The sequence below is a fragment of the Oenanthe melanoleuca genome, chromosome 13 (assembly GCF_029582105.1).
Source record: "Oenanthe melanoleuca isolate GR-GAL-2019-014 chromosome 13, OMel1.0, whole genome shotgun sequence".
NCBI classification, from domain to species: Eukaryota; Metazoa; Chordata; class Aves; order Passeriformes; family Muscicapidae; genus Oenanthe; species Oenanthe melanoleuca.
The window spans coordinates 13,061,977-13,079,152 of NC_079347.1; the positions used below are offsets into that span (position 1 = coordinate 13,061,977).

The 17,176-nt window shown below is 38.9% G+C and overlaps 1 protein-coding gene across 8 annotated transcripts in view; it reads right to left on the reverse strand.

Moving 5' to 3' along the window:
- RAPGEF6 (Rap guanine nucleotide exchange factor 6) overlaps nt 1-17,176 on the reverse strand; it is a 114,317-nt gene that overhangs the window by 14,462 nt on the left and 82,679 nt on the right. For 3 of the 8 annotated variants that reach the window (XM_056502822.1, XM_056502819.1, XM_056502817.1), the window contains exons 18-25: nt 17,052-17,066; nt 14,663-14,903; nt 13,238-13,621; nt 10,858-11,069; nt 9,871-9,994; nt 4,548-4,768; nt 2,348-2,539; nt 959-1,093 (exon numbers count right to left, since the gene is read on the reverse strand). In XM_056502822.1, coding sequence (XP_056358797.1) covers nt 959-1,093; nt 2,348-2,539; nt 4,548-4,768; nt 9,871-9,994; nt 10,858-11,069; nt 13,238-13,621; nt 14,663-14,903; nt 17,052-17,066 — 1,524 coding nt within the window. Of the gene's footprint in view, nt 1-958; nt 1,094-2,347; nt 2,540-4,547; nt 4,769-7,470; nt 7,495-9,870; nt 9,995-10,857; nt 11,070-13,237; nt 13,622-14,662; nt 14,904-17,051; nt 17,067-17,176 lie in introns of all 8 variants that reach the window. The other 5 variants (XM_056502821.1, XM_056502815.1, XM_056502820.1 and 2 more) reach the window with 3 other exon arrangements.

Here is a 17,176-nt window from a genome sequence, read left to right on the forward strand (position 1 = left end):
GCAACCCAAGTATTTAAGCTTTTTATATATATGCTGTGTTTAAGTAAAGTAAGTGGCATTCTCCTAAAGGAAACAGGATCTTGTGAAGGCAGAAGTGGATGGACCAGCCTGATCTCCCACTGAGAAGGGTGAGAAGATGCAGCAGGTCACCATGCCATGCCATGCCAATGCAGTGGCTTTGGGCTGTCAGTGAGTGGAAGCAGCACAGAAGGGAGGAGAGAGGCCTTACGCCATCCAACACCAACCACCAGGCTGGCTACTGAGTGGTGTTAAGAGATTCAAATGAATTTCCATCCAAGGCTGACTAATGATGAAGTGATGCACGTCTTTTAAGATGAAGACATCAAAAATAAAGGGATTCTCATGGCATCATGAGAGACAGGGATGTATACAAAGCCCTGTGCACAAGAACAAAAAATATGAACAGCGACTCGAGGACTTAGATGGATCCACCACTCCTGCAGCAACCTAAACCACCTGTCCTGAAGAACTATGACACCATTCCATCTCCAGCTCTATCTAATCACCTGGTATTCCAGCTACCTTGGGCAAGACCAAAAGTTGTCTCAATAGCTGCAGTTTCTGTCCAACACTGCTGTCTTCAAGAAATCCCCAGGTCTGCGAATCCCATTTATTTAAGTGGCCACCTAAATCTGAACTAGCATGATGGCAGGTGTCAGCACTTCAGATCTATTGGGAATTCTGCCAAAAGCACTTAGGCAGTATTTTAAGAAATTTATTTTTAAATTTTTCTTTTTAAATACTACGTGACTTAAAGGGCCAAAATATACAAATACACTGAAAAATCATGTCTTTTCATAGAAAGACATGCTTCTATTCTTGACATGAATATTCCAAACTACCATTTCTCTTATGTGTCATTATCAACAAATATTCCTGCCACCACCCAGCCTGGTTTAAGCCACAGTTCCTGGGACTGATGCTGCCCCACACGTACCTTTGCGTGGGGAGCCCTGAGGAGAAGCAGGTGGGCTGGAGTGCAGAGAAGATGCCATGGACATAGTGTCATCTGTTTGCTTCTTACTACTTACTTCCTCAGACAAGCTTAATGACTTCTGTGGAGAGCCTGTACCTATGAAAACAATGGGATCAGTTACTGCATATTATTCTTCTTTTGAATTACTGATTTCTGTTTAAACAACAAATAAGCACCATGTTGAACAATCAGAATATTCAGCAAAGAGAGGAGCAGATGTTCAGAGAATTCTGCATGTGGAGGCAGTTTCCACTTAAATTTAGATCAGCTGTGGCCACTGCTACTGCTGGCTACTCCTCTGCACTGTGTTGAAGCATCCATATTCCAACAGGAACCACTGCAATGGATACATTTGTTGTGGTTTTGCCAAAGGACTATGCTAAAAAAAAACAACCAAACCTTGGAGGAAATCCTTGTCCATAGCATTGTTGGGGCTGTATTAAAAACCATGTTTGTCAGAGCCACCAGGTCAGTTCAAGATGTTCACAAGCAGGTGTTCTCAAACCAACACTCATGGTACTATCCACAGCTTGGCCAGTTCAGCAAAAGCAGTGTCCCCTACATGGTCTCCTGACTCACTATCTGACCATCCTGCAGAGGACTCAGTGCTGAGGAGTTATTTCAAGTTCTCACTAACTTGTTAGATTAGCATGGACCACCACACACAAATGAATAAACACCTCTGAGAAAACTTTCTGCAACTTGTCAAACTGCACAGGATTTTCAGAGGAGAACTGAAATGAATACCAAATGGAACAAGTATTTTATATGCTGTAATATACTGTTTTCTGAAGATATTTTAAATGATGTTGATGCCAAATATACTATAAAATAATTTCATATCAGTTACTGACTGCAGCTAACCTCATTCAATAATTTCAAATTATACAACCATTATGTAAATCTAACAAAAGCTTTCTAATAAAGAATATACAGCTTTACAACTAGAAAACTTAGAGACAAAAAAATTATGTTCACTAGGAGCGACCAATAATATATATTGCTCCATTTGACCATAATGTTGTTAAAATGGTGTCTCAGAGGTTAAAATATTAAATGTCTGTGATTTGTTTCAGTGATTTCACCCAAATATATTAGAGTTCATGAAGCAAGAGCATATTTGGAGACAGCTCCTCACAATTAACTGTTTTAAGGAAAGTTATAAAAGACTGTGCAAATGACTAAGCACACTGCCTTAAACCCTAGCAATTTGCACCAGCTGTTTTAAAATGAATTTATTTCATGAAGCACAGTGGAATTTCACATAAATCACCCAGCTACAAAGAGCTCCTCCCTCCTGTTTACTTACATCCTTAAACCTCCCCAGCCAGGTGAACTGAAGATACTCACTGAATGTGACATGATCCTTTGTCAGTCCCTTTTTCCTGCTGGGGTACAAATTCACACTTGGGACCTGAAGAACTTGACTCATTCGGTTTTGTTGATGCTGATGGGCTTTTGTGGTTTGGCCAATTGATCTCATGGGCACTGGAGACATTTCAGAGGATTTCCCTCCTCTTCTCTCACCTAAATTCTTTGTCACTGTTAAGGAAAAACTGCATATAAAAATCTAGCACTTTCAGTTGCAGGATTATTGCAGTATAACCATCCAGACAAAGGAACCAGTGTATAAAGAAGACAAATTGCATTTTAAACCATTTCTAGTCCAAACACTACAAATCTCATCACACTGAAGATGATATGTGAAAGAACTTTAAAGAAAAGCCCTAAATTATTTAAAATGCCACAGAAGTACTTAATCAAAAGATAAAAAAATTTTATCTGTATTTTAAATGCTTGCATGCAAGGTGCAATTGCATAACAGCACCTCCTTCAAAATCAGGTGGTTTTGCAACTGGCAGCAAATGTTTCACTAGGTGGCACAAGTGATTTACAGCACAGGGCACTGGTTCAGCTCCTGCTTTAGTCACACAGCAATTCACAGACTGCAGTTAAGGCCATCCAATTTCTCCTTATATTCTGTTGGAAAACTCTGGATTGCAGTGCCACTACTGCTCATTCCTACCACAGGCAAGGCCAGAAGCTGATTACTGAGGTAAGAAATGGGGGAGCTGAACCCTGAATGTGGGTAATCCAACCAAGGGCAAAGAGACATCCCTGGGACAGGGCAGAGCTCTCACTCCACCTGATTTAAAATCACGAGGGGCTGGCAGCCCCCTCATGCTACATATCACTCCTCAAATATTTCTCCCAGATCTGTAACAAGTGTCATCTCAACTGCATCTACTACCTCTGGGTTTTGGGGTTTAGGGCTTTTTCCCTAGTTTTTAAAAACGGTACTTTTAATAATATTTATTCGTATATCCACTTAAATTTCATTTTCTTTTCTCATGTTTAAGAAAACATGGACTTGATTTGCTTAACTACATGAAGTAGAACAGTCAGTATATATTCCTATTTTTACTTCCAAATATCTATGGCTAGCACTGTGCAAGTAAGATTTTAATTTATTTTTTTAAAACAAAGAAAAACCAATTGGATAACATTTATGTTTTTCTCTTGGGCCTTCTACCTGTCATGATTGCACATAAATCATCTATCAAGAGTTCAAATATGAAGGACTTAATATTTTTTAAAAGGGAGTTAAATATGGCCACTTCCAGGTTTCCTGCTTCAGTGCTATTTAAAAGTAAATGCTAAAATAAAATTTGCATAAGACAGCATCTTAGGGAATAACAAGGATTTGCATTCTTAATACTAGCTAACAGCAAGGACTTAAAATTTTATCTTCAAGATGCCATCTCCTCTCATGCTTTGAACTTACTTCAGAGACAAAACAGTATTTGAAGACAAAAAAAAGCCTTAAAATGCTGTACTTGGACAAAAAAACAAAGCAGGAAACATTATTTTGTTTAGCACAATTGTTACTCATCCATTTTGAAACAAATCTGCCTTTCAAGAAAGTGAAAACTGATAGATTATCTAAATAAAACACAATTATAATTTCTCATTTCTAAATAAGAATTTACTGAACCATGTAAGACAGCAGGTCAGACAACAGTTTGTTTGACAAGAGCTCCAATTATGAGAGCTGTCCTGCTGTAGTCTGCAATTTGTGACTGTCAAGCCATGTCAAACTCATCAGTCAATATTGACCCAACTTCTCAACAATCTTCATTTATTCTATGGTGTAATCCATTGCAGTTTCTATATTGATTTTATCTCTTTTTATTTCTTGCTGTTCATGTGGTAAACACTACTTTTATCCTTCCTAATTCTGTGCAAGAACAGAGGGGCACCAACAGAGCTGATGTGCTATTGAATTTCCTGCCAGACTGATGGAAAGACACACAGCTTTAAGGAACTAAAGGTCAAAATAAAAAACATCAGAGATGTTCTTTGAGCTCAACAAAAACATGAGCACTCTGCTGTCTTGCTGAAGCTCTCAGTACAGGAACTGACAAAACAACACTTACTACAGTATTGTCTCCTTGGAGGAAAAGTTTAAAGGAGTATTTCTAGAGAAGGTACAACAATATTTTTTATAGATGCCGCAGAGCATGCTGCTGTTGTAGCTCACTGTACTTACAAGTGCTGTATGCAGGCTCACACTGAAGTGACAATATCTGGATCTTCTCCTCGTCTGTCTCCACGCTGAGGTTGGACAGGTACTGCTTCACCTTCCTGGCCATCTGTGCATCCTCATAGAGCTTCTTGGCGTTCAGCAGGGAGCTGCGGCGGGCGCGCTTCTTGTGAGCCCCGCCCTGCACGTCCAGCATGTTCGAGTTCATGCTGCCCTGGCTCAGGGACCTACAAGAGAAAAGATCCAAGCAGTAAAGGTTCAGTTCTCAGCAGCAACAAAGAGCTACAGTAGCACAGGCCAAAGCAGATTAATACCAATAATCTCCAGTTAGGGCTAGTGCATGCTGATGCAAATGAGTTAAAAAAGATGAACAGCATTAAAACAACACTTGTCTTAACATATCTGGGTAAATTGAGAGCAGCAATTTGAGTCTAGAACAGGACTGCACATGGAAATGTGGAGCTGGGAAGAACAAGGGGTAGTGCTGAGTGTGGAACTCATTTAGCTCAGCTAATGAACCGCAGGCTTGTGCTGCAAGATCTGCAGCTGATGAGAAGAAACAGCCTCAAGTTGTGCCAAGAGAGGTCTAAACTGGACATTAGAAAAAACTTCTTCATGGAAAGGGTTGTCAGGACCTGGAACAGCCAGCCCAGAGCAGCAGTGGGGTCTCTGGAAGTGTTCAAAAACAAAAGAGTTCCAGCACCCCTGGAAGTGTTCACAAAACACACTTAAAGCACTTGAGGACATGGTTTGTGGTCAGCATGGTGGGGTGTTGGGTTGATGGTTGGATTTTATGATCTGAGGTCTTTTCCAACCTTAAAAGCTCTATTAATTCAACTGTAGATTCTAAAACTGGACAAACTTGGTAACTTTGTTGGTTTAAGGAACTGGGTACACACTGTGTGCTTACACAGAAACTTCTTGCTCTCAGCTGAGCACAGAAGTGAGTGACCACTGCAATCTTCTTAGAAAACTGATTCAACAAGAAATGGTTAAAAACAGGGCAAATTATGTTAAATGTACAAAGTGCATTTGATTACACACTTAACTTCTTACACACTTAACTAAAAACTTTCACAGAAGAACAGCTCATTAAAAAAATATCCAAAAAAGGTGAGGAAGGCAGTGATGATATACATATACCCAGGTTTGTACAGAATTGCATCTATGAAAGAGGATGCTTTCCAATAATCCTAATTTTGAGCTCTCAAATCCATCAGTAACTGAAGCAAAAATAAATAATACTGTAATTGTTAGAGAATGTGACTCTCACTGACAGTCACTCCTATTCACACTGAAAGAGTGACCAAACAACTGATCTGGGTATAGGTTAAACAGTCACCTCTGTTTCAACTGCCAGAACTCCTACAGCCACACCAGTCTGATGTATTTTTAAATAAATGGAGATCACAGTACAAGTCACATGTAAATTCTAATGGAAAATGTCGAAGTCAAATGTCAATGTCAAAACTGGGTTTTTCTGCAGATTTTTAAATATTCAGTTGAATATTTTTAAAGCTACATGAAGAAATTTATCAAGATCTTGTGTGTTTACAGAATCTTAAGTGGCAGAATAAACAACACCAGGTACAGAAGAGCCACAATGGCCAGAGGAGTCAGAATGAAACATGTTGTTAGAGAAAATCCAAGGAATCGAGTACACTGAGCTTAGAAAATAAATGTTGGAAAACAGATGACTGCAATATTTTCAAATATGTTAAATAACACATTCCGACAGAAAACATAAGCTTAAAAACTGTCAGCAATTTATAGCTTAATTAAGTAAAAAGGTAATATTACTGGAGATAAGGAGCAGCAAAAGGCATGATGAAGTGTTCACAGCTATTCAAACTAAGGGGACACTCCTGTCTCTTGATGGATAAGGACAAAGCTATTCTACAACCATCAGGAAATTATGTTTATTTTTAATGATAGAAGTATTTTATTGTTTATGTACACACTGGGTTTTTTTCTTTCAAGTCTAGATTTGACTTTTTAAGGCAATTTAATTCTATTTCCTTTAACAATTATTTTTCCTTATTCCCTTGTGTTCACAGTAATTCCAAGGGTTAGAAATTACAGTGGCTCCATGGGTCCTGGCTATTTCTCCCCATGAGCTGCCTTGTGAGCAGTTGATTATTGAGCACCAAATGCTCAATCAAATGCTGCCCAAGGGCATCCACACCAGTATCAGGGACCAGTATCCAAACCTGTTAACCCCAGTATGACCAGCCCAAATCTTGGCCCTGTCCCAGTCACTGCTATGCAAAGGCACACAGGTAACACTTTATGGGCAAAAATACACATAAAACATGGCTACAATGGCAGTCTTAAAATCACTGCCCTGGACCAGGCAGGAATTTCCCTGGCCAACATTAGAACTCTCATCTTTAGTCATTCCATGATCCAGACCTTACACAACCAACACACCCAGTGGTATCAATGAGGATTTTGGTGCAGGAAATGTGAGATACATTTTAAACATATACTAAAAATAAATACTTTGAAGGTTGCCTGAACACAAACTTCAGGGAGGAAATTACTACATCATTACCACAATTCAAAGTGTCCTTATAGCTGAAAATGCAGAATGGCTTCAACTTCTCTGCAACATGTTAAAAGGCAAGTTACTTATTTCATTTACTTCCCAAAATAGTTTGCCTTCCAATATAACTGCACAGCAGGGTTTTTTTTCAATGCACAAAGCCAAAACTCAAACAACTTATCTACTACACAAAAGCAACTCAGAATTCTTATAGCAGCAGTAAAACATTGGCTGTAACCCCTTAATTCTGTTTTCAAAAACATGTATTGTAGGGTTAATAAAATGCATGCTGTATTTCAGATGCATGCACTAACGAGGAAGATGCAGTTTGTTAAGAATTGCATAATCTTTATTTATCTTAGTTGCATTCAGCTCTACACTTACCCCAAACTTCTCCACCTCTTCTTCCTGTAAGCAAGAGCCATATACATTGAAGCATGTATTTGAACAGAAAAGCACAGGAAAAATAAAACAGTTGAGAGTCAGGAAGAAAGATGTAGACAGGAAAGAACAGAAAAGGAAAATTTCTATACAGCCAAATTCTTCTCAAACAGTAACACAATGTTTTCATGAAATGCAAGGGCAAGACTTGACAAATACTTAGTATCTATCAGATTTTGTTTAACCTATGAATTGAAAAAATTAAACTTGCATTAATTTCTTTTATTTTCTGTAAGTCAAATTCAAATTTGATAGAGTGCAACTCATTCATATTGCAGAAAATGGGATTAAATTAATTTATTCTTTGCATTAGGCCTGTTAAAAGTGTGTGAGAAATCACTGCTATCAATATTTTTTTCTCTTGATTGTTGGCTGGAAAACAAGTCAGTTGCCAATAATTCTTGAAAGCCTAGATGCTCTCTATAATTGGTAATGAACTTATGAGCAAGTCTCATGTTGCCACTAATACACATCTTTTCTTGTTGACTTTTCATCTTCAAAGCATTTATTTGGTGCTTCATAACAGAAACTGATAGATCAAACACAAGAGGCAATGAAAATTAATATAAATGACATGAAAACATGGAATTATTTTCTTTTCATGTTTGGCACTATCTCTAATATTAGATGCCTAAGTAGTTTATGGCAGTGTGCATAATTTAAATTAAAGTCATTCAAATGTGTTCTGTAATTCTGAAAAACATACTAAAGGTTAACTATTTACTATTACATTTATTTAATGATTACACTTCATGAGGTCTTAGGAAGTGCATGGGCTATCAGGGAAATTTATTTATAAACTAATTTCAGCTGTGAGTGCCAAAATTTCTGAAAAGTAATCACAACTTCTCAGTAACTGACTTTATAGTTTTATACTAAAAATGAAATCTTGCTAATTCAAATCCAATTGTATAAAGGTGAATCTCCACTGTAAAACAAATCCATCTTTAAATAACATTAACAGGATCTGTTATTTTTGCTTCAGACTGGGCCATTTTTAGAGTTACAGAATCACAGAGCAGTTTGTGTTGGGAGGGATCTTAAAGTTTATCTGGTGGCAGGGGCACCCTCCATTAGACCAGGCTGCTCAGAGCCCAGTCCAGGCTGGCTTTAAAAGCCTGTAGTTAAAAAAAAAAAAAAAATCTTTCCTGATAGCCAGCCTTGCAAACAAAAGCCAGACAGAACTGATGATCCTCTATAAATCCTGACCACTGGAATACCACAGGGAAAATATCTATTTATCTCTTATAAATGCTCCCTGTGTCCTTGCACACCCTATTTCCTTCCACTGCACAGATGTAACTGAATTCACACATCAGAAAATCACAACTGCACAGGTGACTGCAATTCCAGGTGGATGAAGCACACTTCACCCAAAAACTGTCCCCTGTGTCTCCTACTTGCACTACTCCCTCCAGGGTGTTCAGAGAGCTCTCCTCTGCTGGGTGCACACAGGTGTGGGAAGCTCAAGAGAGTATTTTGTCATTTTCTGAGGTCAGAGCCATGTGCTGTTCAGCACTAGACATGACCCAACTCCCACCCAAGCTGCACCCTGAGGGCTCTTGTCTGGCCCATCAGTTTGAGGCAGACAGTGCAAGGAGCAAGGGCACCACCCACCCACCCACCTACAGGATCAGGACCCTGCATGGACACAACAGAGCCACTGACGCTTTTAGTTCAGCCAGTGGGAAGAAAACAGATGCAGGAAATAATTCATTTCCACTAAATAAAATCTGGAGCTAATCAGCACCAGATTAGAAGTTATGTTGCTTTTATTCTGCACTTAATACCAAGCCTGGTGATGTTGAGCATCAGGATAAAAAGAAATAGTAAGAAAAATAAGCCAAGAAAACACCCTCCACCTGCTGAAGCCTGAACATATCAAACATTATGTAAGTGGAACAAGCTGTGCTAAGAACAAATAAAAAACATTTCATTTGAATTTAATATGTTATCAGTGGGGTTTTGTTTTGAAACAACATTTCAGATCTATACATCAGTGATTTAGATGCTTTTTATCTCTCTCTCATATCTAAATATAGTACCCTGTAATATCATACCTCTCTCAAAACTCTACTGACACTAACGTTTGGCAAAATACGTATCATTAAAATTATGACCTATTGTTCTGTGTTTTTTAAAGCCAATAAATTGGTTTATTAGTCATTCAAAACAGGTCTGGGAAGCCTCAACTGCTTTACTGTAATTTGATAAAGGCTGTGGTTTGATGGTAGGTGTTAATGATGAGGTACACAATGAAATACCAACGTGCTGATGCACACAGAGACCCAGATCACCCCACACTGAGACCCCTTCAGTGCCACTGCCCTTCCCATTGCACACCTTTGTCTGAACATCACAGCTGGGTCCATGTTTGCTGAGGTCATGCGGACAACTTGGCGAATTTCTTTGGCAATCATCCGGAGTTTCTCGAAGTTCACCAGGCCATCCACTTTAGAATCATTGCCTACATAATTGAAACACACACATAAGGAAAAAAGAAAAGTAATAATTATTTCTGAATAGACACTGTGATTCTACTTCTTCCCTTGTTACCCTTCTCCCTTCCCTATCCCCTAATTAACACAATTTTTTAATCAAAGTAGCAAGAAAACACAATGGTCTCACAAAACACTGATGGAATCAAACCCACTTGGACTACTCTATATTTTTTTGTTAATCTATTTTTAAAGTAACTAGTGTTAGTAGGAGGAAAAAGGAGTAAGTGAACTATGCCCAAATCCACTTGCATAATGTTAATATAAATACAGAATTAACATAAACAACATTCACATTAGGAAAGAAGTTCGAATAGTTCTGACATCACAACGAAGGACATTTGGAAATTCACCTGAACCAGTTGTGAACAGGACTTTGTATAAAGGGAACAAAATGGAAACATTTAAACAAAATCCCTTGAAAATGCTGAAAGCAATACTAGAAAGTATATCACTGGAGCTGTGTGCATGTCATAACAGGGAATGAAAACCTGTAAACATTACAGCAACAAATTTTTTTGTAATAGAATATATTTGAAGTAGTATAACTACCAGACAGCACACTAACCTATGCTTCCACCCTAAACCTTAGGACAGCTGAGGAGGATTACAGCATTCCTTTCAAAATACTAAAAATATGCATTTTATTTTAATTTTTGTTTAGGACCAGTCTTTTCCATTAGGCATTCCCAGTTCTATTTTATTTTACTCCTACAAAGGATCCCTCAAAAGCATCCTACTGGTGGCAGCTTTGTTAGACACATATTGACACACTGAGCACTGAAGAAAGTACATTCAGTGCTTCACTTGTATTCTCTCTGTTTGACATTACCTTCATGCAGAAATGTGATATCTTTCTTGACAACAGGGAAAAGTGGGATAATTGGAGGCTGCATGCTCTGGCTGCTGAGGATGTTGCGGTACTTTGCCATGTTTCGAGACGGATCAAAAAGATCCTGAAGGTCTCTGAGGTGCTTTTCATACTTGCTGGGTAACTTTTCCCAAGTGCCTCTGAGACGAGCTACTGGTGCAAGATTTAACCCACTGCAAGGCAGAAACATTTCATTATTAGCTGTGAGTAGAACTGTTACCCTTCAGAAGGAAGTGAAGGGCTGGGGGATTGTTTTAAGGATTAAAAATAGCTTTCCCAAGGTTAACTGTGAAGCTGGGTAAATAGCAGGCTACAAGTTCACCACAAGAACCCTCTGTTGCTTAAACCATGACTGCTCAAGGTACAAATTTCAAATTACTGCCAAAATAGTATCTCTGTAACACAGGACTGGCATCTGCTTAAGAACCACTTCTGTCCTGTAAAAATGTATGCTATGGTAAGAACAAAATCAGTAAAAACATGCATGAGGTGAACCAGTGATTGCACAGAAAGTGAGAACAGTGTAGAGCTCATCCCAAGCAGAAGTGGCAAGACTTTAGAAAGAAATTCTTCCTTGTGAAGGTGGTGAGGTCCCAGCACAGGCTGCCCAGAGAGGCTGTCAATGCTCCATCCCTAAAGTATTCAAGGACAGGCTGGATGGGGCTTGGAGCAACCTGGTGTAATGGAAGGTGTCCCAGCCCACAGCAGGGGGGTGGAATGAGATTATCTTTAAGGTGATTCTCTGACTTCAGAGATTCAGACAAGAGCATTTGTAAATGAGCAACAGACTGACAACTGGAAGCAGCAGATATGCTAAAACTTGTAACTGTGCCCTCATTCCCACTAAGTAAAAATATATCCAGAATTATTCTGGTGCAGAAAACCCCCATTAAATAGGAACATTAAATAAATTAAACCCATCCTCCCAATCATAATTTGTCAGCACTTATGCTCAAGAAATTCTGCAATAATTGCAAAGTCCTCATCTTTGCAGAACTGGAAAGGGATGTGCTCCAGCACTGCTTAGCAAATCCAGAGCCACATTATCACTGAATTTGCTATTCTCAGGGGTTTTTTATCAAAAACTTACTTTACATTTGGTCTATTTTTTAGACAAATTTCTCTCCTTGCTATGCCAAACAAAACCTCCTCTGACATGAAAAAAATCAAACGTATACCAGCCCACAGCTCCTCTTTTCCATGCTACATCAGGATGGTTATCTTCCTATTCCATGAGACATATGGCACCAAACTGCTGTGCAGGACAATGAAAGAAAGAGAACCCCTGTGCCATACACTAACAAAAAGATATTCTTCTGGAAATAAGGGCAAAACAAAAACTAAATTATTTGCCTTTTTCTTTTTTGGACTAAAGACCACTTTAGTCATGGCCTGATTGGACTTAACTGAGAAGCAGAAAGTATAATTTCCTTACCTACAATAAACCATGAAAAATTAGGGAGCAGAATACAAAAAACAAATAAATAAATCAGTATCCATGTGTGTATTCCCACATAATGGGCAGCCACAGTCTCAAGGACTGTCTAATACCCTTCACAGAAATTCATGAATTCTTTAATCACTAACCACAAGCCAATACACTTGATGAACTGGTTAGACATGGGAGAAAATATTTTAAAATCGTGTTTCCAACAATGCTGCTAAGATAGAGCAAAATCCAGATCTCTGTCTGATGAATCACAGTGCCTTTTTTTTCCTACAGTAAAGGCTGAGTGTAAGATAATTGCAAATACAGGAAATGCTGAACTCATGCTGTTAAAGCAGCAGCATTCAGAATAAATCAGAAGAGAAAGCTTAACTGTGCAATTGGAGAGGGGAAAAAATAAAACAGAGTAGCAAGCAGATGAAAGAATGAGAGCAGGAAAGAATGAGAAGGAAAATGAAGCCAAAACAAGACTGATTTGAGGAAGTCCTTACAATGGAAGGAAGAAATAAAATAATCTCATCACCACATATATGACTCGGTGCATCCTGGAAAAGTAACAATGACTGACAAAAAGAAGGGAAATTGGGTGCCAAAGTCACAGAATATCACACAATGCTCCAGCAGGTTTCTGCAGTTCATCAATCAAATAGTGCTCTGCACCCATCTTCTCTTTTCCTGCAAGGTACCACTGAAAAACCCTGTCACACCTAGACTGAAGTGCTGAGGTGACAGTGCAGAGGCTGCAGTGACAATCCACTTCTGATCACTCTGGCTTTGGAACACCATCCAGCCCCAACCACAGTCTGCTCAGGATATTCCCATTTCTTTCCTTCCCATTTGGATTAACAGAATTGCCTGTGGCAGTACCAGTCTAAGAAAAGGGAAGTATTTTACCTTATCACTGCAAACATGGAATTGAAGTTCTTGCATTCTCGACAGTGGAGAGCAATTTTAATGAAATGCTTAATAATCTTCATTCTTTTGAGTTGGTTGGGTTCTGCTAAAATTTCCATGGCAACCCAGAAGGTCTCCTGATTTATGACATCCTCAAACTGTTTCAGGTGAGCGTTCCCTGTCTTGGAGTCCAGCTTGTAAAGGTCATCAATGTATTCCGTGGGCTCAATGTTGCGGAACAATTCAAAGTCTCTCATGGAAAGCTGAGTGGCCACCTCGATGGTGCTCAGCTGCAGGAGGGAAATTTGGCTCTCTCGGAGCAGCTCTTGAGCATCCTCATCTGAGCATAAGGTCTCTGTTTCCATATTGTTTTTCAGATAATACCTGAAGAATAATTGAGTAACAACAACATATTAGAGATGCTCTTCAGAGATTCTGTGAATACAAAGACATTGAACTATACCAATCACTGTGAGTATTACAGAGACAAGAAGGGACAACATAACCTTGTACTTCAGTTAATGTAAAATAACACCACTGCTTAAGTAAACAAACATTTCAAAGGCTCTTTGTTAATATTTTTACACTGACTCTGTAATATGCTGCTGTGTTCACCTTCAGAAAAAGGTCCGTTACTTTTCCATGTCTAAATTCAGCAGTGAAAATAGCTTTTCAAAAAACACTAATCCTGAGAAATCTCCTGTTAAAGTATTTCTACATTTCTTACACAGATTTAGTGTGTTTTTCCCCCTAAACTTAGTGTGGCATACTAATATTTGCACACAGTATTCAGGAAGTGAAAATAAATCTGGAAAATTCATTCCACAGTCCCAGGTAAATCAGTTTCAGATGCACAAAAGTTTATTACTCACAAATTCCCTCTGTTGCCTAGCACAGACAACTACAGAATATTTTACTTTAATAAACTTTCTTCTGGTATGAATCAGGTCATCAGATAAAACCAAAGCACTTAACATTTCAGAAACATTCAGAACAGTTTACTTAAAAAGGGAAGAATTTATCTCAGGTTAGTATCAGTTCATTGCAGAATGACACTGAGAAAGAAATTAATTGTATACTTTAATCCTCAAGTACATGTGGGAAGTGTCAAAACAAATACAACTTTCTTCTCTAAGTGTAAACCACTATATACATTATCCTGATCTGCTAAATTTAGCTGTCATCAAGCAAGCTTGCTGTAGATTTAGGGAGGGATTTTTGGGTGCAGAAGAGGAAGGTGACCCAAAGAAGAAAGGGAAATGTAAGTTACTGGCATTTACCTGCTGGTGCTTCCACCAGACACCTCTCTATTTTAATTAAATCATCTCTCCCTGATGCTGGGCTCTATTTCAAGGAGGTCTTTTCCAACATACAACGTTTGAATCCTGAAAGCCAAAAAAAAGCCCCCAAAAGAGGTGTATGTACCGTCCATTGAGCTGAATCCTGTCAGCCAGCTTGGAGAACTGATCCGGGAGCCGCCGCTGCTTGATGACCCCCTCGGGGCTGACGGACACCTCGCACAGGGAATAGGTCTCGGGGGCTCCTGCCAGGTTGAACTCATGCACAGCATGACTCACCACCTCCTTTGCTGTAGTGTCTTTGCTGATGATGATGTAACAGCTCTGCTGATCCGCTTTGAAAACTCGGATCACTTGATCTGGAATATCTAAAAAAAGAGCAGAACGCTTTCAATGTGTGAGGTTACTTTTCTCTTGAGAAGACACAAGGTCACTCAGGGAGATACTTCACAAGGGCATGTGACAGAACAAGGGGGAATTGGCTTAAGCTGAAGGAGGGCAGGTTTAATTAGATTTTAGGGACCAATTCTTCCCTGTGAGCAGGGTGGGGCCCCGGCACAGGCTGCCCAGAGAGGTTGTGGACTGTCCATCCCTGGAGGTGTCCAACACCAGGCTGGATGGGGCTTGGAGCACCTGGTCTAGTGGGAGGAAGGGGGTGAACTAGATGATCTTTAAGGTTCATTGCAACCCAAACCATTCCATAATTCTATGATTTACTGCCCCATTTGACCATAAGGAAACAAAATCAACCAGCTTCTGGGAAAAAAAACTCGACTTGAGAAATATTTAAAGTACTCTGGGATTTTCTTCATTTTTGTAAGGAAAAAGAGAAGACTCTTCTCCTCTCTGCTCTTTTACAACTCAATTACTCTACCATCCCACGACCCCAATCAAAATGTAAGACCTCCAGGTATGTAACTAGGCTGTGCATTGCTCCTTCACAGTGTGTCTTAAAAACCTTGGCAGCATCATTCCTTCCTTGGCTCTCCTGTGTCTGTGAAAGGCAGACCCACAGCCATGCCAGGGCACGCTTCCCAGGGATGGGAAGCCACCAAGTACAGATGGATGGGCTTGGGGTGGGAGGATATGAAGAGAAAGGAGATTTGGCTGCTCCCAGAACTAGCCACAAGCTTTTTATGCTCGCTCTCTCCCCTGAAGGAATTAAGCTGCTGCCAGCAGTTGGCTGATGTACTTATTTATAGCACATTTTATGTATTATAAATGTATTAGAGAACAGCTTTATCTGAGGCAATCTACAGCAGGTAATAAATATCTACAGAAACGTGTTTAATTCACAGCTTGATGACTGCAAATAATTTGCTCTATTAGCTATTACAGAAAGTTTGATTTTCAAAATAAAACTTTTTTTAAAAAAATATCAAGAATCAAAATGCACAGTTATTTCAAGCACAGGGAAACCCTTTAGAGGCAGTGACTTTGGGGTTACTTTTTCTTGCATCAGGACTTCAAGGTATTCTGGGCACAAGTAGAAGGAATTTCAAGGTAAAAAGTAAGCAGGTAATCTATGATCCAGCACCAAAGGTCCCACCCATTGGAAAAAAGAAATGCTCAACATCAGTGTAAATATATTTTAAGATGGAAGAAAACATGGGTTTAAAAATTCTGATTGAAAGCTAATTCCTCTAACAGTTTCATGATTATGATTAAATCATTATCAGAACATTCTCATCAGAAGCTGGGTTCTAGCTGAATATGAGAATTTCAGTATATATGTGAATAGGGGCAATATAAGGGAGAAGTAAGTATTTTGTACTTTATTTCAGGGTGAAAATGACATATTGAATAATTAGAGAAGTGCCTACACTCATAAAAGTGATATTAAAGAAACAGAAGAGGGAAACATCTATATTTTGGTATCAATATACCTAAAAACCAAAGCACACTCAAGGTGGAAAACTGAAATCTAAAATTTAATTGGGGAGAAAAACTAAAAAAAGAAAAAGAACCATGCAACCAAAACAATGTAACTTGTAACAGGTAAGGGAAACATAAATTACAGGCACATTTCTGTCTTCATGGTCTTTACTTTTAAGTGGGCAAACTTAAATTATTAAATTAAAATTTTTTAATGCATTATTCAGCTCATTTTGACAATACAAAGCACCTATCAAGCTGGCATGCACAGAATTTTAGTTATGAAGTACAACAGAAGAACAAATTAAATCTCAAATTATTATCCTCTGAAACTTCAGTTCTATGAAAGACACAAGCAACTTCATCCCCTCAAAGCAAGGCCACAGAGAAGCAGAGGAACCTGCCAAAGGTCATTCAGTGTGCTGGGGGCAGAAATGGGAATAAAATGCAGCTCTCAGCCTCAGCACAGCACTGTGCCTGTATAGGAACCTATGAACTTGTTTTAAGGAAAATTACAGAGGACAGGACTATCCAATGCCCTACAGTAATAACTATGTCAGTGCAGTGTCTGATAGTGTTAAATTTACAGGCAAGCCATGCAATATTAAGGTCTACAGGATGCTTTACATGAGGATACTTACAGTAAAACCCAACAGCTGCAGACAGGAGAAAAAGAAAAAAACTGTATCAACACCAAATCAAGATTGAGATGCTTACAAAACTTATCAAGTGTATACTGTCAGAAATAATTTGGTTTTCTCTGACA